Source organism: Monodon monoceros, unplaced genomic scaffold (assembly GCF_005190385.1).
Source record: "Monodon monoceros isolate NGI ecotype Baffin Bay Population unplaced genomic scaffold, NGI_Narwhal_1 Super_Scaffold_12, whole genome shotgun sequence".
In the NCBI taxonomy this organism is placed as follows: domain Eukaryota; kingdom Metazoa; phylum Chordata; class Mammalia; order Artiodactyla; family Monodontidae; genus Monodon; species Monodon monoceros.
Genome location: NW_021703768.1, coordinates 169,889,917 through 169,910,460, shown reverse-complemented (window position 1 = coordinate 169,910,460; position 20,544 = coordinate 169,889,917). Strand labels below are relative to the sequence as shown.

General features: G+C 48.3%; 1 protein-coding gene and 1 long non-coding RNA gene across 2 annotated transcripts; one reads left to right on the top strand and one right to left on the bottom strand.

Annotated features, from left to right (window-relative positions):
* Window positions 1-5,294: 5,294 nt before the first annotated feature.
* On the bottom strand, window positions 5,295-20,510 carry LOC114891756. The gene is made up of 2 exons (XR_003792594.1): window positions 20,250-20,510; window positions 5,295-7,031 (listed from the first exon to the last, which is right to left on the bottom strand). It is a non-coding gene; the product is annotated as an uncharacterized LOC114891756 (long non-coding RNA).
* On the top strand, window positions 6,868-11,112 carry TRIM52 (tripartite motif containing 52). Its single transcript, XM_029216042.1, has 2 exons — window positions 6,868-7,694; window positions 11,044-11,112. Exons 1-2 carry the CDS (start codon window positions 6,894-6,896, stop codon window positions 11,110-11,112), a joined length of 870 nt encoding a protein of 289 aa, XP_029071875.1. The 5' UTR covers window positions 6,868-6,893.
* Window positions 20,511-20,544: the final 34 nt, after the last annotated feature.

Sequence of the window (20,544 nt, the reverse complement as noted above, 5' to 3'; positions counted from 1 at the left end):
GGTATTATGTAATATTCAGCATCCATACCTGGGTAGCTTTCTAAAGCCCAAAGAATTCTAAATTCTGAAATACATCTGGCCCTAAGGGTTTCAGGTAAGAGATTATGGACCCGTATTAATAAGGTTTTGCAGCAATAAACATGTTTTATTTTTACAGTTGTCTGACTGTATGGTGAGACAAGTTAGGAAACAGGGCAGGTCTGGCCCCTACAGATAGGAGGCACAAGTGCCCAGGTGGACCCTCAAGGTTCCCTCAGCCCTGGATGCACTTAGGTCCTCCTGAGCAGAAGTGGAACATTCTTCCCTGGGGAAGGGGTAGAGGCAGAGTGTGTTTGGGGAGAAGCAGATTGGAGGAGGCTTCTGGCCAGTCATTCTCTCTGAATTGGTACAGCCGTGTCACCTTTCTGTACCCTACACATATCGCCAAGGCTTCAGGCTCCTCTACACACCTCCCAGACCCACCTCCTCAGCTTTGGTCCTGCCCAGCCAAGTGTAGACCTTAGACTGGCAACTTGCATGGCTTCTTTTTTTTTTTTTGCGGTACGCGGGCCTTTCACTGTTGTGGCCTCTCGCGTTGCGGAGCACAGGCTCTGGACGCGCAGGCTCAGCGGCCATGGCTCACGGGCCTAGCTGCTCGGCGGCATGTGGGATCTTCCCGGACCGGGGCACGAACCCGTGTCCCCTGCATCGGCAGGCGGACTCTCAACCACTGCGCCACCAGGGAAGCCCTGCATGGCTTCTTTGACGCAAGGGCATTGAATATTCAGGGAGCCTTAGATAGAGGGTCCGGCTTCTATAAGTGCAAGCCCTGGGCAGAATGGGCCGGAAGTTCCCGTCCAGTTCTGTGCTTCTCTGTGTCTAGGACCCTGAATACCTCTGGGGCCGCGGGATTATAGGACCATCCCTCCAGATGAGGAAAAGGGGCAGAGAGGCCATGGACTGGAACAGTCCCACAACAGCCCCTATAGGACAGTAGCAGGGCCCCAGCCACCTGCCACCCAAAGGCTACAGTCATTTCGCTCTTCCATTAGCCTCATTGGCTACTTGGTTTAGAAACTACCAGGGGGCAAAGGCCGAGCGGTCAATATCTGTCCTGGATATCCATCGGCAAACCCTAGTTTTTGCACCTCACGGCCTTTTCCTGCTGGCTTTCCTCACCCTCTGTCCACTCGGCCTCCTGCCTTCTCACCAGAACACGACATCTGCAAGAAGTCCTGGAGCTCCGGGACCAGGGGACTGGTAGACGGAAGTGCCTGAGGTGAAGAGACAGCCGCTACGCCTACCCTGGCCTGGGGCCCCTTCCTCCCCCTTCCTAACCCTTCCCTGCTGAAGCAGCCCTCACCGCGACTTCGCACCCCAGGCAGAACCTACCAGCCTTTATGCTGCCAATGGCACCGCCGTCCTGACGTTCAGGAAGTGCCTGCTCCATGACTGGATTATGAGATCCTTGGCAACTGAGCAACTTCAACTTTATTTTGTTTTAATCATCTTTCCCTTAGAGGCTAGTTCAGTGTTTTGCCCATGGAACCATAAAATACATTTTAGGGGAAAGAAACAAAAAGTATATAAAAATAAAAAAATAAAATAATAGATTTAAGACCTAAAGGGATCCTAAAGCATCTCTAGGAGCCCCTGATAATTTGACACTCTCACTAACTACCCCACCCCGTCATGTGACTCCCCTCTGCTGAGGTCTTGAGGCCTCTCACATTAGAGTCCTTCCTGTCCAGGCTGTGAGCTCTCTCAAGTGTGTCTCTCTCTTACCTCCCACCCCCTCCCCAACACAGATTGGTCTAAGTCTGGTGCACCTGCAAAAACTGAAGCAAAGGCAGATGCTTCAACTAGCGCCTGCCAACCAGGTAGGAGGTGAACCTAGGGGTCCTGAGTCTGATTCCACAGAGGAATGAACAGACCCAGAGAGCATGGCAGTTTCCCCTAACCCAGGCTTTACTCCACCCTCATTTTTGTTTCTCTGCTTAGTAGCAGCTTGTCAGTGGGCTATGGGCCCAACTGGACCAGCCCGGATGCTGGCCTCTCTCCTGGGTTCCTTCCTCAGCCACCCCTACCAGGTGAGAAACCTGTCAGCAGGGCACTGACTTTGTGTCCTGAGGGTACTGCCACAGACCTCTCCTGGGAACTGCTTCCCTCTGTCAGCCAGACCGGGCTGGCTGGGGCTCAGAATTGTGGGATCTCCACCCGAAGACCCACCCCTCGCTCACCCTGTGGGTAGAGTCCAGACTTCAAGGCCTCAGGCCACCCTGATATCCTCCGCACCCCCCTTTGCACAAATCTCACATGCTGACCACTCACTCGGGAGTCCTGCCCCAAACCACAATTTTTCAGGGGCCACTACATTCAGAGCAGAATCTCTGGCTGCTCAGTGTGGCCTGGTGCTTTGTGATTCTGTGTCAAATGAATGAAGGAATTCATTAATGAATCATGGGTAGTCAGTGAATGCCATTAGAATCCAAACTCACCGAATGGCAAGCCTTTCTTACAAGCCATCTTCGATGCAGCCTCACTCCCCCAGTTACCCTCACTGTCCCAGCCATGCCTGCCCTCCCCCAGGGCCTTCCAGAATCCTGGAGACCTGGCCATCCCTGCCATGAGTACCATGATGAATAATGCAGGACGTATCCAGGGAGCCAGGGCCTGGCCAGATGGGAACATACGACAAAGGCCAACTGGAAGGCCCAGCCCTGGGCTGGTCGTTTTTTTCTCCTCTAACTTCCTTGCCCCTCCAGGCACCTTTGCTCCACAGTGACAGAGCCAGGACAGGGAAGAGACCCAGGAAGCCAGAGCTATCTGCACTGCAGCAGGGGCAGAGAAGCTGGGCCTGAGTTTAAGGAAAAGCAAGGCTGACCCACTGGTCATACTCACTCTGTCCAGCCAGGACCTCTGGAATCTGACTGGGAGGAGAGAGTGCTAGGGTGCTGGGGATGAGCCCGCGTCTTGAACCCAGAGGGGAGAAACAAGCCAGAATTGTAACATCAGAAGGCATTCTGGAGGTCCTCCGTTCCAGCCTCCTAGCACAGGGGTCAGTAAACTTTTCCTGTAAACTGTCAGATAGTAGATATTTTGGACTTTTGTGGCCACATACAGTCTCTGTCCTAATATTCACCTTTGTTTTCTATTTTTACAACCCCTTTAAAATTTAAAAATTGTTCCTTGCTCTTGGGCCTTACAAAAAGAAACCGAGGGCCAGATTTGCCAACCCCTGGGTGACCAAGCCCGTGCCTGACTGCCTCTCTGATACCTCTGGTAAGTGGTCCCCAGTGTCTGTGCGACAGGTAGCTGCCGCCTCACCATAAACTGGAATTTAATCATCTGGGGTTCTTCAGCCTGAAAAGGCTGATGTAAGTTTCCATGGATACATTTTCTGAAATCAGAGTCCCGAGAAAAATGCGCTGGCAGCCACCACCATTGCTGAGCCCTCATTCCCGAGTGCCCTCCGCCGCAGCTGTTTTCCCAGTGCCCCTGGGACAATGGCACCTGAGGCCCTGTGTGTGCCGAATGGTCTACTCCAACAGCCCACAGCTCCCAGCTGAGTTCAGGAGAAGGCTAGCAGTCTTCCTATGAATACAAGAGTGTGCCTCGTTGCTGAGGGTGAGGAATTTGCAAGAGGGCTTAAAACCAAGCCTCCCGTATACCCTGAGAAATAACAGCTAAGCCTCACAGCCGGAGGGAATCTAAACAAAGCCCCTCTCCCAGCTGTCACTTGGATTTGAGGAGACGTAATTCAGAGGAAAAAGAAGATAAAATAGGTATTGAACTTTACAGGTCTTTATTCACCTAGGTATTCTTGATAATGGGTGTCCACTCTATGTTCCTTTTAAGTCTCAACAGTTCCTTCAGGATGATCCCACAAGCCTTCTCTCACCATCTTCTTCCACCCATTCCCCCTTGCTCTTTCTCCAGCTCTCCTTCCCACCTGGGCTCTGCTCCCTGGGGCAAGCAGGAACTCGCTTTTATAAGCAGCCCCCTCTTCCCTTGGTCTGCTCGCCAGCTCTTTGCCCACCCTCTTCCACGTGCAGGGGAGAACCTGCATTCAGAGATGGGAAAGTATTCCAGTCTTGAAACTCAGTTCCAGTCCTCATGGCTCATTTTCCCCGTGGCTTCTCAGGGTCAGTCATGACCTCCAGGATGGTTCCCAGATTGTATATGGGAGTTTACTTGCTAGTTTTCTAACAAACACCACCAATAGGTGTCCCACCTTAGGCAGGTCAGACCTGGGTTTCAACTCCCTCCCTCTCCAGACAAAAGGCTCTCAGAACCACTAGCATGACAGGGAATTCCCTGGCGGTCCAGTGGTTAAGACTCTGAGCTTCTACTACAGGGGGCACGGGTTCGATCCCTGGCCAGGGAACTAAGATCCCGAGCACTGTGGCCAGGAAGAAAAAAAAAAACCTAGGATGACAGATGGCATATTATTTTTCCCCTCAGCATTCAAATCACTTGACCCTACTCAAAGTGGGAGAGAATAGGAGATAAGGGAGAGTTTCTTCTAAGGCTTATCTACTACAGGAAAGGAATATAGTGGCAGGTGATGAGGATAAAAAGATAACTCCAGGGCTTCCCTGGTGGCGCAGTGGTTGAGAGTCCGCCTGCCGATGCAGGGGGCGCGGGTTCGTGCCCCGGTCCGGGAGGATCCCACATGCCGCGGAGCGGCTGGACCCGTGAGCCATGGCCGCTGAGCCTGTGCGTCCGGAGCCTGTGCTCCGCAACGGGAGAGGCCACAACAGTGAGAGGCCCCCGTACCGCAAATAAAAAAAAGATAACTCCAGTGGGCACTGTTCAAACCATTTTACAATTAATCCAACTTCACAACAACCCATGACGTGTGAGCTACTATCATCTTTATGTTGCAGATAGGGAAACTGAAGCACAGGGATGTTAAGAAACTAATCCAAGGTCATACAGAGAGTGACAGAGTTGGGATGTGAACACAGACTGGTGCCAGCCTCAGGGAAGAGTCTCCTTCAGGAGATTATGCCTGGGCAGAGACTTGAAGGTTAATTAGGGATTATATCCAAGTGAAGCAGTGAGGGGAGAGCCTTCTAGGTGAGTGAACAACATGCCCAAAGACATAGAGGCAACAGCTTGGCTTGAGTGTCAGAATTTCATCTCAGGTGAATGGTACTGGTGGCTGAAAGATGGACTTAAAATGAGGCCAAGTGACCCTTCAGGAAACTTCTTGTCCATTTGGAAGCTATGGGGTCAGATGTAGGCTGGAAGGAACAGAGATAGAGAAGACCTAGATCTGAGGAGATAAAAACCAGCAGGACTTGATGGTAGCAATTTGTTGGGTTCCATTTATTTACTCAGCAGATAATGTAGGGAGTACCTGCTATATGTTCAGCACTATGACAGAGGAGCTATGTGTACAATGTTGAATAGCACGTTTACCATTCTTGCTCTGTGGGACTTAAGAGTCCAAGCTTGGGCCCAGAGAGGGAAAGGAAGGGATCCAGGGCTCGTTGAAGTTTCCATTAGGGCAGGTGGAGTTCCTCAAACCAAAGTGACCAATTATTGAGGGGTGCAATCACTCCAACGGGTGTTGAACAGCATCTTATCGAAGTAAAACAGAACATATCAGAGTGACTTGAACGCCCTAAGGAAAAGAACAATTTCCCCCAATTTTGTTTCTGTCATATATGTGCAAGTCTATATTGGATCAGTACGTGCAATGTAATTCTTACTGAGGGTCAAGTTAAAAAAAGAAAAAAATAAACCTTGTGAACGTTGGGTGAAGGATGACCGCTCGCCTATAACTCTATACTCCTTGAAGGAACAATCATGCCTTACTCATTTTTTTGTTCCTATAACGTGGATAGATGAAAATGGATGGATAAATGGATTGATGGGTTATGCATGCCTATGATGGATGAAAAATGAATGGTTATTTGGGTGGGTGGATGCATGCATGCATGCATGTTGAGTGGATGGTGAATGGAAGGATTATAAATGGAGGTAAAAAGATCCACAGGCGAAGCTGGTGCCTGCTGAGGGCAGGCAGCAAGAAAGGGGTGAATTGGTCTGAGGAAAGTTGGAAGGACCCAAGTCTTCACGCGAGATTCTTTGATCTCACCGCCACCCAACTGCGCAGTGAGCTCGATCCCGCCAGGTTGCTACAGACCACGCCCTCGAGCGCTGCAGCAGTGCAGACAGAATCCTCCCTACCACAAAGGCCTCTGGGTAGAGGGGCCGGAAGTGCACGAGAGTACCAAAGGTCAGCCACCGCAGTCCCCACCCTTTTGGGTCCATCTGGGGACGGGTTTTCCTGAGCGGCTGTTGGACCCTCTGCGTCTGGCTGATTAGAGCGCTCAGTGGCTTAAACTGATTCTCTCGCCGCCTCCACCCATTCTGACTAGGCCCTCTTTCCTGTCTGGGGCAGCTGGATAGGCTGCAGGGGTTTCCGGGGGTCGCGTCTCCGGTTTCCGGGGGAAACCATAGAGAGGTGGCCCTCCGTCCGCCCAGTGCGCCCCCTCCCGAGTGTGGATTAACGTGCTTGCGTCATTTTCGGTCACCTCTGGCGGGGTGAGGAGCGCCGGCTTCTGAGGCGGAAGCTGCCAGGTCAGGCAAACCGGGAGGGAGGCGAGAAACGTGAAGGGATCCGAGTTTGCACGCTGAGTCTCAAAGGGAGGTGGGGGCCACAGCCTGGTTCCGCCCCCGCTGCCTTCCGAGGGCAGCTGTGAGTTCGGGCCTGGGGCTTTCGCGCTTAAAGCTGGGGAGAGTCAGAGAGGGGCGCAAGGCTTCTCTGAGGGCCCGAGTAGGCAGAGCAGGGTTGGGGACAGCTTTGGATCACCAGCGTCGCTTGGAGGCAGGCCTGCAGGTGTGTCCCCCGCTTCTCAGCTGTGAGCGGACGCATCCATACCAACCGGCAGCGCGTTAAGATGGCTGGCTATGCCGCTGCTCCCAACGCCTCGCAGACCCTTCAGGAGGAAGCGGTGTGTGCCATCTGCCTGGATCACTCCAAGGATCCCGTATCCATCGGCTGCGGGCATAACTTCTGCCGAGGGAGTGTGACGCAGCTGTGGGGCAAGGAAGATGATGAGGAAGTCAGGGACGAAGAGGAAGGTGAATGGGAGGAGGACGGCGAGGCGGTGGGGGCCATCGGTGGATGGGGCAACTCCATTCGAGAGGTTTTATACCAGGGGAATGCTGACGAGGAGTTGTGCCAGGACCAAGAGGATGATGAACTCTGGGACGGTGACGGTGGCGTAAGGGATTGGGACAACGTGGACTATGTGTGGGACCAGGAGGAAGAAGAGGAGGATACGGACTATTACCTGGGAGGCGTGAGACATGACCTGAGAACTGACGTCTACCCAGAAGAGGAGATATTGGAAGAATACGATGAGGACGACCAAGAGCTGTATCCTGACACTCACCTGCCTCCTCCCCCGGCCCCTCCACGGCAGTTCATCTGCCCCCAATGCCAAAAGAGCTTTACGCGTCGCAGCTTTCGTCCCAACTTGCAGCTGGCCAACATGGTCCAGATAATTCGCCAGATGTGCCCCACTCCTAATCGAGGGAGCCAGGGGAATGATCAGGGCATCTGCTCCAAACACCAAGAAGCTCTGAAACTATTCTGTGAGGTGGACAAAGAGGCCGTCTGTGTGGTGTGTCGAGAATCCAGGAGCCAAAAACAGCACAGCGTGGTGCCAATGGAGGAAGTGGTTCATGAGTACAAGGTGAGCGGCATGAGGGAATGTGGGGATTTGAAGGGAGTGGAGGAGAAACCAGGGGAGCTGGGGACTTGGCAGTTGAGCCTCTTCTTTTGTGACAGATGGGGCACAGGGTGGAGAGAGATGGGTATATGTGGACGAAGGAGACATTGGCTGAGGCTGACTGGCTTCCCCAGAGGAAACTGACAAAAGACAGTAACTGGGAGCTGACCACTGTTGTTACTCCCTTTCAATCTACCGAAGTATAAGGGGGTATAAGTGACAGACCCCCCCAACCCCCAGTACTTAATTTCCCTCTGATGTGAGTCCTGAGTCTATACCTGACCAAGACTCGGGGATCCTTAATATATAGGAATGGAAAGCCACAGTACTTGTAGATAACAGACATTCAGGACGTCAGCACAAGCAGTGTCAAAACAGAGGACTAATACTGGTTAGACCAAAAATCCAGGTGTGATTCCTGGACTAATAGAGCAACTGGACACACCCACCCTCCCAAAGTCTGGGGTCACTTTCCCACCTTCATTAGGGCCCATTTTCCCTGTAGAGAAAGGCAGAGGGCATAAACATCTTTGATGGTTCAGAATAAACCTCTTGGCCTGATCACTTTCCTTACCTGGTATTTTATCAGAGTGGAAGAAGTTAAGGATTTAGGATCAGATGACCTGGCTCTGCAATTTACTGTCTAATCTTGGGCAAGTCTCAACCTCTTAGCTTTACTTTTCCCTTAGGCTTGTTAAGATTAAAAGAGATCATATATGTGAAAGTATTTTATAAACCATAAAGCGCTGAACAAATGTTTCTTTAGTTTGACTTTCCTCTAGTTTCCTTTCATTTCTTTGGGTTCTGATTTGGTTAATACCTTGCTTTCTAGGCCTGATCTGAGTATTAGAAAATTGTCTCAATGACAGCATGAATACTGTCAAAAAGCCTAGATGGATGTGACTGCTAGTAGTACCCAAGGAGGGAGAGGTTGCCTTCAAGTCCATAAGTCTTATAATCAATAGCAACTGCTCACGTCTTAGTAGTGCTTTAGTTTATAAAATGTATTTCCTCATGTTCTTCTACAGCAGTGACTTTCAAACCATAGATTTTGACCAGTTAGTGGGTCTTAAAAATAAATGGATTATGCCCAGCATTATTTTTAAATGAAAGAGAAGAGAAAATATCAGAGTGCATGGGAGCACAGTAAGTATTGTTTTATGAAACTTTTAAATTATATGTACACAGGTGTATACTTGGTTTCAAAACACAAACATAACACTGCCCTACAGGCATTACATATTAGATAATATCATCACCCCCCATTTCACAGTAACTATTGGCAAGTGCACAGTTAAGACTCAAATCTTCACTACAAACCACTGCTAGTTCCATCATCATATTAATATGATGTAAGGATAAACCCTACTACCATGCTTTCCCCCCAGGGTAATAATTAAGTTTGCTTATAGAAGAAACTATGTCCTATATTTCTGGGTTTTGGTACATTGAAGCTGAGGAGAGGAGGTAACCTTTCATTCCTCTGCTAGGATTCTCGAGAAAGGATTTTGAAACCAAAATTTTAATTGAAAGCCAATTTAGACAAGAGAAAAGAGGTGGTCTTTTCATCTGGGGAGACCAGCTAACACTCATTTGAAACCTCAGAAGTTATTTATAAAGCACCTTAGTAAGTATAAACAGCAAAACCAAGTTAAACAAATAGGAGATAATCCCTTTCAAAATATGTAATATTTTTTTAAAAAATAAAACTTATTTTCAAACATATACCAGAACTTAGGTTGATGGTGTTACCAAACATAGGAGTTACACTGAAGACGTAAAAATTATGTAGGCTATGTGTAAACTGATATTAACTGACATAGTCTTTCATTCTTTATACAGTTTATAGTTTTGTCACTTCCTTTCATTGGTAAACATGCACCTTACAGTGGCATGATTTAGAATCATAGTATACAAAACTCTCACAATACTCTCACAATAGTTAACATTATATGGAACTTTTTTTTTTTTTTTTTTTTTTTTTTTTTTTGCGGTACGCGGGCCTTTACTGCTGTGGCCTCTCCCGTTGCGGAGCACAGGCTCTGGACGCGCAGGCTCAGCGTCCATGGCTCATGGGCCCAGCCGCTCTGCGGCATGTGGGATCTTCCTGGACCGGGGCACGAACCCGCATCCCCTGCATCGGCAGGCGGACTCTCAACCACTGCGCCACCAGGGAAGCCCAGAACTATTTTTATATAATGGTTTATTTAGTATGCTATACATTAGCCACCACATAGTTCTGGTTACGTTAAATTCTCTGTTGTTGGCTACTAATTCAACAAGATTTTAATCTTACTTTGGAGGTGATCAAGCTTTTTTAGTTTTAGGGGCTATGAGTCGGGAGTTGTTACTCATAGACTCAAGGAATAGGTCAGTGATTTTCAGGAATAGAAAAGAAAGGCATTCTCGCCCCCTCCCTTCACACATATCAGCATTGCAGGGTATGGAGAGAGTTATCATTTATAAAATCATATTTAGTATTATAATGTTAAAAAGAAAAAAAGATTTAATTTTTCATAATATAAGAAATAAATTGGAAAGAACTCCTTGGCTGGTGGGAATACAAAGATGGAGCAAGAATCATTCAGAGTAAGGCCTATTGTCAGTGGGGTGTATAACTAGTTGGATACCCAGAGATGTTTGTTGTGGATATGGTGCCATTTATACTGCTATTCCTTAAAGTTTAATTTTGTATAAGAAGAGGCTTTTTAGCTCTGAAAAGTTTACTTATTTACATCTTCCATTTTGTCCATCCCATGAGTTAGAGTTCGTCTTGACTCTTCAAGCTAGAATCAGAGGATTATGAAAATAAGATCATTTAGATTGACCAAGGGCACCATTAAATGGTGTCAGGTTTTAGGCGGCAGACGGGTGTATAAAAAGAAAATGAACAAAGATTTCACTTGTTGAGGCTCAGGCATAACTGGATGCCTGTAATTGCCCTGCCACCCAGCTGCCGCTGATAGTCATTCATCGCTCTGCAAGAGGGACCAGATGCTTCCATCATCAGTACTCCTTGTTTTTCTGTTTTCTCCTTTGAGGTAGCTAAAGATGGCAGCCAAAAATTTTTTGAGGCTTTTATCAAGTATGGATTCATGTATTATGCAGAAGATAGGGTCAACTTCTTCGGCTGAGTTATCTGAAAGTGTTGGGCAGTGACACATGCCAAACACTGTTAAAGTTATGCCACTAAAAACAGTATTCTGCAGAGCACAATTCTCTGCAGTTTTAAGACTGGACAGTATTGGAATATTAACAGGAATCTTCAAAGGCAATGAAAGCTTACTATTAAATAGCCCTTTTAACTGCAAAGGAGAAAAAAATGGAGAAACTTGTGAAACCTTGCATTCCGAATGCTGCCACAACTTTGCGAGGAAATTGAGGAATTCCAGAATTTCTTCATCAACTTCTGCGTCTGAACTCTGAATTCATTGACTGAGCATATCAAACGTCAGGTTTTAAAAAAAACAGCTCATCCTTCTTTGCTATTAGTTGAGATTAATCTACTGATGAAGAAAATTGTGCTTTGTTTATGTTCAGAATAAGGCTTTAAAAACTGTGGATGTGCTATTTTCACTAAGCGAGCACTAAAGACAATATTTTTGAAGTTGTTTGAAATGAACTTAGTTGGAAGAAAAAAATTATAGGAGTATATGTTGGTAGTGCTACAGCAATGACATGTTTTAGATATGGGTCTTTGTCAAAAATTCAAGAAAACTGGCATTCAAGATGTACTGCAGGGCTTCCCTGGTGGCGCAGTGGCTAAGAATCCGCCTGCCAATGCAGGGAACACGGGTTCGAGCCCTGGTCCAGGGAGATCCCACATGCTGCGGAGCAACTAAGCCTGTGCGCCACAACTACTGAGCCTGCGCTCTAGAGCCCATGAGCCACAACTACTGAGCCCGCATGCCACAACTACTGAAGCCCTGCGCCTAGAGCCTGTGCTCTGCAACAAGAGAAGCCACCACAGTGAGAAACCTGCACACCACAATGAAGAGTAGCCCCCGCTCACCGCAACTAGAGAAGGCCCGTGCACAGCAACAAAGACCCAACACAGCCATAAATAAATAAATTTATTTTGAAAGAAAGAAAGATGTACTGCAGCAGTCACCATCAAGCATCGACTTCCATCAGTCTGCCCATAATCTACTGGAAATCTTAAGCCTTGCTGTCAGCATAACTGTTGTGAAAAATAGTACATTTGATCCCAGTTTGCCTTGGTTTTCGAAGATCTGAATGCTGTTGAGAGTGTTTTCTGTCATATACTGAGGTTCCTTGGTTGTCAAAGAACTTAGTTCAGCTGAATTTATGGACAGAACTGATTTTGGGACACCTGTGATAAAGAATCTGTACTTTAAAACTTCAAAAATTGGGCTTCCCTGGTGGCGCAGTGGCTGGGAGTGCGCCTGCCGATGCAGGGGACACGGGCTCATGCCCCGGTCTGGGAAGATCCCACGTGCCGCGGAGCGGCTGGGCCCGTGAGCCATGGCTGCTGAGCCTGCACGTCCGGAGCCTGTGCTCCGCAACGGGAGAGGCCACAACAGTGAGAGGCCCGCGTACCGCAAAAAAACAAACAAACAAAAAAAAAACTTCAAGCATAATTTAACACGTTGAGGCTTAAAATACATTGACCCTGAAATGTCAGGGGGCAAACACCAACATCACTGCTCATTACGAAATACTTTAAGTACTTGCCAAAAATCTAGCTACAGATAGCAAACTCATGCTAAAAATGTCTTAATTTTCTTGGTCAATCTTTAGAGAATGGGATACATGAATGTTATTTCCAGGAAAGGAAGAAAGAGAGAAGGAAGGAAGGAAAGAAAAGGAAGGAAGGAAAAGGAAGGAAGGAAGGGAATCTAAAACTATTTTGGGTGATGTGTTCTTGACCTTGTTCTTGAAACCTACCTGCGGTAGCTTTTGGGAAAAATGTTTCACACTGATGTTCAGTCCTCACTGGAAAAACTTCAGGAGGAGTTTGTGGAACTCAAAGTCTGATTGTTTTGACTAGAAACTTTCAGACTTTAATCCATTCGTTATTCCATTTTCTCCTTATATCTTAAAAGCTTTTTTTTTTTGGTATAACTAACTGTGGGAGAAAACACTGCAAGAGTGTTGTCAAAGCAGCTTGTATTTTGTTGCATCTTCTACACCATCCAGGAAAGAAAAGTTAAGGCTTAATAGTGACATGGTTATTACATAATCTGAATAAATTTTTGCCTTCCAAAATTTACCATTGCTTTGATTAATTTTAATCATGAAACTTAATTTTGAAATTTTAAATAACACTGAGGGAGAGAGAATGTGAGATGTGAAGGTATATGGAAAGTAAAGGTGTGGGTTACAAAAACATTGAGAAAAACTGATATATATCTACATGCACCAGACGCTCATCTGCTTATTCAATGTCTTCCCTACTAGGTTCAGCTGTTGACTGCTGTATCACAAGACAGACTGTTTAAGCTTGCTCCTCTCTACTCCTGTGGCTGTACCCTGCACCTCATCTTCACACAGACTTGCTACACATCTGAAATCCTGAACTCCAATTGCACCATGACCTTAGCTCTTAGCATTCCAGTGCAGTTAAACACACTCCAGTTATACCTGCCCTTCATCTTTATGGAGGTCACTGTTGCACTGACTCCTAATTTTTTTCTTTCCCAATTTATCAGACACTTGTTAGCCTCACTTACTATCCTTCTGACCCTGGACCGCATGATTAGTCTTGGCACGAAGAACTGATCCATGTTGTGGTCTAGACCAGGGTTTCTCAACCTCAGCACTCTTGACATTTTGAGTGAGATAGTTCTTTGCTTTGGGGCGTGGGGGATGTCCTGTGCATTCAAGGATGCTTAGTAGCATCCGTGGACTCTACCCACTAGATGTATGGAGCACTTCTCCACCATTGTGACAACGACAAATGTCTCCAGACCTTGCCAAATGTCTTGGGGAGGGGTGGTGCAAAAGCATCCCTGGTTGAGAACCACTTGTCTAGTCTCAGGGAAAAGTGGTCAGATCTACGGACGTGCCATTACTAGCCTCACTTAGGCCCTATAGCCAGTGCCTAGCACAGGTGTTCAAAAGTGTTCAGTGGAAGAACAGCCTCACCTATCTGGAATTTTATTAAATGTAGCCTTAGCATCAGTGGATTAATTGATATGACCCCCACTTCTCCCAGCTCTTGGCATACAGGTGGCAGGGTCAACAGGCCTTTTGTAAACATTAGAGCTGTCTATATCACTGCCATCAAGGGCTAAAACAGATAAAGCAGTATATGAAATTGAGATCTAGAAACAATTAGCAAGAAAAGGCAATCACTTCAGCTATTCCTTAGTTTCAGCAGGGCCACAGGGCAATTGTTTATTTTGTTTTTTTAAGTATTATTCAGAACTTATAGATAAGACCAGAGCCTCTCTGTTCCTGTCAGAGTGGGAGAACCCCTGGGCTGATACATATTATATAACATCAGCCCTTAAAGCACTTCCTTAAAATCTGAGGCTCCTCCTTAGATTAGCCATCAACCTCTGGTCCCTATGCCATCCCTTCTGAAACATTTATAGGACCAAGAGATTCTATGCTGTTTCCCACCCCTAATCCCTGACCACCTTTGAAAGCTATCCTATAACAGTGAAGTTAGCACAAATATCTATTGACTGATAAAATAGGATTACAAAAAGGGGGAGACAGGGACAGTAGCCCTCTATACCAGCTCTAAAAGGACTTTCTGCAATGATGGAAGTGTTGTAAATCTGTGCTATGCAATATAGTAGAGGTACCACAGGCTACATATGACTTGAGCTCTTGAAACGTGGCAAGTGCAACTCAGGAACCGAATTTTTCATTGTATTTAATTTTAATTTAAATAGTCATATATGGGTAGTGGCTGTCAAATCATGTTGAACTCTACAGTTCTATACAAAAAAGGCAGGTTGAACTCTGGTCCTTCCTAGGACCTTCAGGAGTAGTAAAGTCCAAAGGGAAGAAGAAAAAGGAGAAGTAAGACAACTTTCTTTTCTCAGTCAGGAGAGAGACGGCTGTAAGGTGATATTTTTAGGTATAAAAGGAGAAAAGGCAGCTCTCTTTTTTTTAAAAATCTGACCAAAATGGCCTTGAGCCGGTTACAGTTGTGATCCGTGTGGATCACATGTAAGAGATGTGACAGGGGAGAACTCTAGTGAAAAGCAGCTAAAAAAACCCCATTACCCTCTTCCCAAAACAAGCTGGGGCTAGAACCTCAAAACAGGAGGAGTGTAAGTATAAATAAGGTTTTATTTCATGCCTGACTTTTTGAAAATGGGATGAGGGGCAGAACCTAGTATTTAAGCAGGTAAATAGGTTCTTCCCTTTCTCCTTTCACACTAGATCCTGACAGAAGGTGGTGAGGAGGTCTTGGAGTCCTGGAAGGGAAAGCAGTTTGCGCCAGCAGTGTTAATGAGAGAAGATGAAGTGAGAGGTTCTAAGAATAGCAGGGCTGAAGAGGAGACTGTGAGAGCTAAAGGTAATGATAAATTTAACTTTTAATGATAGTGTTTGCCCACAAACCAGAGTCCTCAGAGGTACAGTATGAGAATCTGGGGCTTGGCGAAACAGCTCATCTGTGCATGTGGGAAGTATAGGAGGAGATGCCACAAGGCTCCTGTTACTAGGAGACCTGCTACTCTTCTCCCCAACTATCCCCCTTCCAAAAAGGGGGGAAAATGGATACCTCAGGGATTTGAATTAGATATAGCCTTAAAGAACAGGGAGGTTCATTCCTCCATATCTATCTCACTAACTGAGGTTCATGCTTAGGCCTTCCTTGCCTTTTCTCCCATCCTAAAGGATTCAGATCCAGAGTTGGTCAGAGGCTTCTGGTCGAAAATTCCACTTGGCATCTAGCAGGGCCCCTGCAAAGATAAATGGGGATCCAGGTGGCCTGCAAGAGGATCCCTGGAGGTCACACCCCCTTTTTTGTCTACCATCTCCTAGGCACATAAAATCCCTTCTCTCCCTCTGTAGCAAAGGATGGAATTTCTCAGCAGGCGCTGGCTGTTTAACCCAGGTGTGAGCAGGGAAGGGTTATGAGAGCTGAGGGCTGTCTCCTCAGCTGTCATATCTTGTAGTGAGCTAGCTAGCTTCAACGTTCCATTTCAACATAATCTCCTGACCCTGGTTCATATGAAATCCTCTTCCTGGTAAAAAGCCGAGAACAGGCACCTTGGGCCACCTTTTGTCTCTCCCTACCACCTAATGCTGCTTTAAATCCTTTAACAAGGCAAGAAGCTTGCCTTCTGCTGGCATTTCTTATAGTCCTGCCTGGAATACACCTGACCAGATCATGCCCACTTTCATAGCCTCTGACTGCACATCTGCTAAAGCACCCAGGCCCTGGGGAATCCCACAGTCCCTCTCGCAGAGAAGACCCAATAGAATGCCTTAGCAGCTTTCTAGGCGACTGTTAGACCTCAGATTACTGGCTAAGATGGACAAGGAATCTTTTTCAAGAGACATTAAAAAATGGCATGTGATTTCTTTCTAAGATCTGTTCCCAGCATTGATTTAATGCCACATCCCCACCTCTCACTAGGAAGAATGGAACAGAACCTATAATTACAGTCTCACATTTCCTTGTCTCCAGCCTTTTTGAACTTAATTCTTTAGGCCTCAATCATTAAATAGCTTCTGTATTCAGAACCCGAGTCTAGACCCTGGAGTAAAGGAAGCAGGGTAGAGATGGATTGGAAGAGATGGTCAACCCCTCACTCATAAGGCCTTTGGTTAAGTCCTCTGTCCTTTCCTTTGTAAGACTCTCACGATCCTCTAGGAGACCCTCCTGTCCAGCTTCTGAACTCTACTTGTTTCTAGTCTTACTCCTCCAACCTAGCCTTCACTCTGACTACAGATGCCTTTCAGTAAAATCAAGGCTAGGCAGGAGAGGGATGAGATAATCCTAAAGAGACTGTCCTGGGCTTCAGGACAAAAGCACTAGGGTTCCCTGCCCACCTTGGATTTCACTCTACTTTCCTTCTTGAAACCATCACTCCCAAACCTGTGCATGCAAACCACTTGCACACCTCGTCCCCCAAGCTGATCCCTCTGCCTGGAGCGCCCCTCCCTTTAACTACTTGCCCCTAACTACTCAGCCTGTGAGGCTGGCCACCATGATTAGAATCTTCCTCATACCAAAGCCTCTACCAGGTGCTGGGAATGCAACATATGAGCAGAAACAGCCTAGTCCCTGTCCTTAGGGCACTCAGAGGAGTCGGTGGCAGAATTTAAATGAGACCCAACAAACACTGCACCACCACTATGACAGCATGAAATAAAGGAGCCTCACCTACATCTGAGGGTCACAGAGCGCTTCTCAGATGTGGCAACCGGAGCTGAGACCTGAAGGAAGCTTAGATTTAACTAAGAAAAGGGGGGTTAGACACGGTGGGCCTTCCAGGCAGAAGAACAGTGTGTGTTCTGTGTGGGAGAGAACGGATGAGTTGGAGGAGCAAGGGAGGGCCAATGTAGTCACAGCAACAGAGCATGGGGCATGCCAGAGCCAACCACACTGAATCCGCAGAAGGACAGTAAAATGATGAAGGGAAACCGCCTGCCCAGGGCTGGCAGTCAGCAGGCCCTCTGGTCCTGGCCACACACCTTTCCCTCCGTCCCTTACCCAGCACCTACAGAAGCCCTCACCTCAGCATTCAAGGGAAGACCGCTCTCACCTCTTGAATGCTGGCAGGAGGGGATGGAGGCCTCTGCTCCCGGAGATCACGGGCCTCTGGCAAGAAGCCTAAGGGGCTGTTTCCAGCTGTGTGGGTCCTGGGGGCTCCCTTCAGAAAAGGAATAGTGAGACAGACTTCCTTAGAAGAGCCTCTCCAGTTTCTTCCGTGGGATTCGTACCTTGCATGGAATGGAGGTGGTGCCTGTTGGGACGGGAAAGATGGGGCAGCCCAGGGGCTCAGATGATAAGTGGGTGAGACAACACTAAACTCGGGGCCAGGACCAGTTTTGCCTATAGGGCGTGGGCGGCCTGGAGAAGTGAGAAGGTGGCTTGGAGGAAAGCTGAATTTTCCCCAAAGGGCAGGTGAGAGCAGGCTTCCACCTCCCTGAGGTTGGAGAAAAGATGCCCTGGGTGAGAAGGAAGAGGCCTGGAGGCCCGGCCCAACCTGGCTAGAGTAGTTAGTAGACTTCGTTGTGAAAGGCACAGCTGATTCTCAAACTATCCAGCAGCGGAGGGACATTACTCTATGTCCCTTTTTCCCAAAGGCCAGGCTCCCTTTGCTAACTGAGAGTGAACCTACAGATTCCTACTTGAGAGGAGTGAGGAGACCAGGTGGACCCTAACCGGGCCAGGCGAGGACCTGGATGCCCAGCAGGAAGCCACGGACACCCTTGAGGGAAGTGGGCGTGGATGGGGCTCAACTGCAGCTGGGGCTGGGCAGGAAAGGCTACTCCACCACCACCACCCCCGCCCCCGCCGGAGCTACTGCCAGAGGTCCCCAGCGTCCCCAGGGTTGGGGCAAGGCCTCCTTCGGCTAAAGATTGTCTTTCAGTGGCATTATGGCCTGCTGGCCTACCCTCCAAGAAAGGATAGGCCAGGTGGTGGTTGCAGGAAAACTCTAAAGTGGAAAGCCTGAATCCTGCAGGGTCTCTGGTCAACAGGAAATTCCACTACATCCCATTTCTCTCTCTCCTCCACTGGCATCACTGGCTTAGTCCTGGTGGGCTCCAGGGCAAAACCTGAATTCCCTCCTTGGCCCCATAGGAGGCCGCGCTGCGAGAACGTCTCAAGAGTAGAGACAAGTGTGGGGAGGAAAGGCACCTTCAAGGGTCTCGGCCCAGAGGCAGGGCAAAGAGGACTTGGGAGGGGCTGGGCAGAGGTGGGCTGGGGAACCCGGGAGCGCAGGGCTTATCTGGGAGGCTTCTGGAAAAGAGCCTATGTTACAGAAAGGTCCCATCTTTGAGCCGGTGTGAAGGACCTGGCTGGCTCCTTTTGAACCTAGTCTCCTGGTGGCCTACCTCAGGGACGCGGATTCCACAGGGGCACCCCGGGCAAAGTTCAAGAAACAGAGAGCCGAATGAGGTTTCTCGAGGGGAAAAAATGTAATAATGTGATTGAGTGATGGCGTCTTTGGAGAGTGGAGGTAGGAGGTGGAGGAGCCAGTGTTCTCGAGGGCAGAGAGGAGATGCTGGGCAACACATCCCACATTCCATACTGAGATGACAAAGAATCGCTAACCTCTCCACTGTGCTGAGCGCCCAGTGGGGCGCAGGCACGGCGGGAGTCATGGGCAGCGAGCTGGATACTGGGGTGAGTAAACGCAAGGGTCTACCACGACCACAGGAGAAACAAAACACGTAGGTGGGGGTAGAGTTCAGTGTTGGAAAAGCCACAGGATAGCCAGGTGGGGGCGCCATGGAGGCAGGTGATGTACAAGCCTGGAAGCCTTAAAGGACAGTCGTTAGGCTATGGTGGAGCCCAGCGTGACTGCGGAGGAAGGCAGGGGTCTGCAAGGGACCAGGAGAGTAGCTGCTCTCAAGGGACGGATTCTGGCCGCCTTCGCACACTTGAGTGGCCATAACCCACAGCAGCTTTGCCATTGCCGCTTGCCTTTTTTTCCCAAAGGCACGCGTTCTAGCACGGCTTTCCAAGGTCCTTACCCCAGACTGCGAGGCCCTCAGTCACCTGCCCCCCACCTCCATCTCATTGTTTTGGTCCCCACGGCCTCCAACGCTCCAGCTCTGTACTTTTGCACTGACTCTTCCCTCCGATTGGAACATTATCCCCCCATAAATTCTCAGGGCTTTCTCCCACATCTTCCTATCTTTGTTAAAATCTCCCCCTCGAGCTCTCTCCTCTCCATCCCATCGTATGTAAACTCAAAAAGCAACAAAGAAACAGGTACGTTTTATCTTGTTCACAGCTGTATTCCCAAGACCTAAAATAGGGTCTGGTACCCAAGAGGCGCTCACTAAGTTGCGTGCATTTACTCTGCCAGGCATTTTTCTGGGCGTTTTACCTATCTTAACCCACTTACTCTCCACACCATGTGAGGCAGGTACTATTATTCCCACCCTCATTTCACAGATGAGAAAATAAAGTTAATACATGTTACAAACAGGAATGAAATACTTGGGCACGCCTGGACCCGCAAACCCCTCACCTTTCTGTGAGTGGTTTGGCGCGAGTACGGAGAAGTCAGAACCCGGAGGTCCTTCCTCTTGGGGACTTTCAGTTTCTGCGAGAGCTCTCCGCGCTCTTGCCTAGGAGGGAGCGGGCTACTGTCCAGCAGCCCACAGACTGATTTTTCCTCCATCCCCGGTTTTCCGCTCTGTAACCCATTCCTGCCTTAGTCCTGGGTGGACTAAGTCTTTCCGGGCATGGAGTTCCTCAACCAAAACCATCAGAGCATCAATCTCTTGAGGGAAGAGTTGCCCCCGCCCCCCGCGCGCAAGGAAATGTTAGGGTTTAATAGTTTACCTGAGCACAGTTTATTTTTAAAATTTAATACCGTATTTTTCACATTGCCCACCGTTACTCACAGTTGCGCCCACGAAATTACGCTCCCTCTCCGCTGCCCTCCAAGCCACCAAGCGGAAAGGGCCGGGTTCGCGCTGAGCCACGTAGGGAGAGTGAAGACGCTAGGCGATCCTTACGGGAATGGGGCGTGCACTTTCTCTCTTCCGCTTCTTAGACCTCATGCCCCAACCGTGAGGAGCCTTTTTTAAATATTCGGGCGTGTTGGTTTCGGAATGTATTTGTAAGGTGTTGCCGAATTATGTTGCGCGGCGGAGGAGACCATGAGGTCTTATTTTACATCCCACCGTGCACTACACG

Coding starts and splice junctions, on each gene's coding strand:
- TRIM52 (XM_029216042.1), top strand. CDS start 6,894: ATGGCTGGCTATGCCGCTGCTCCCAACGCCTCGCAGACCCTTCAGGAG. Junction 7,695..11,043: donor AAGTGGTTCATGAGTACAAG/GTGAGCGGCATG, acceptor TTAACTGCAAAG/GAGAAAAAAATGGAGAAACT.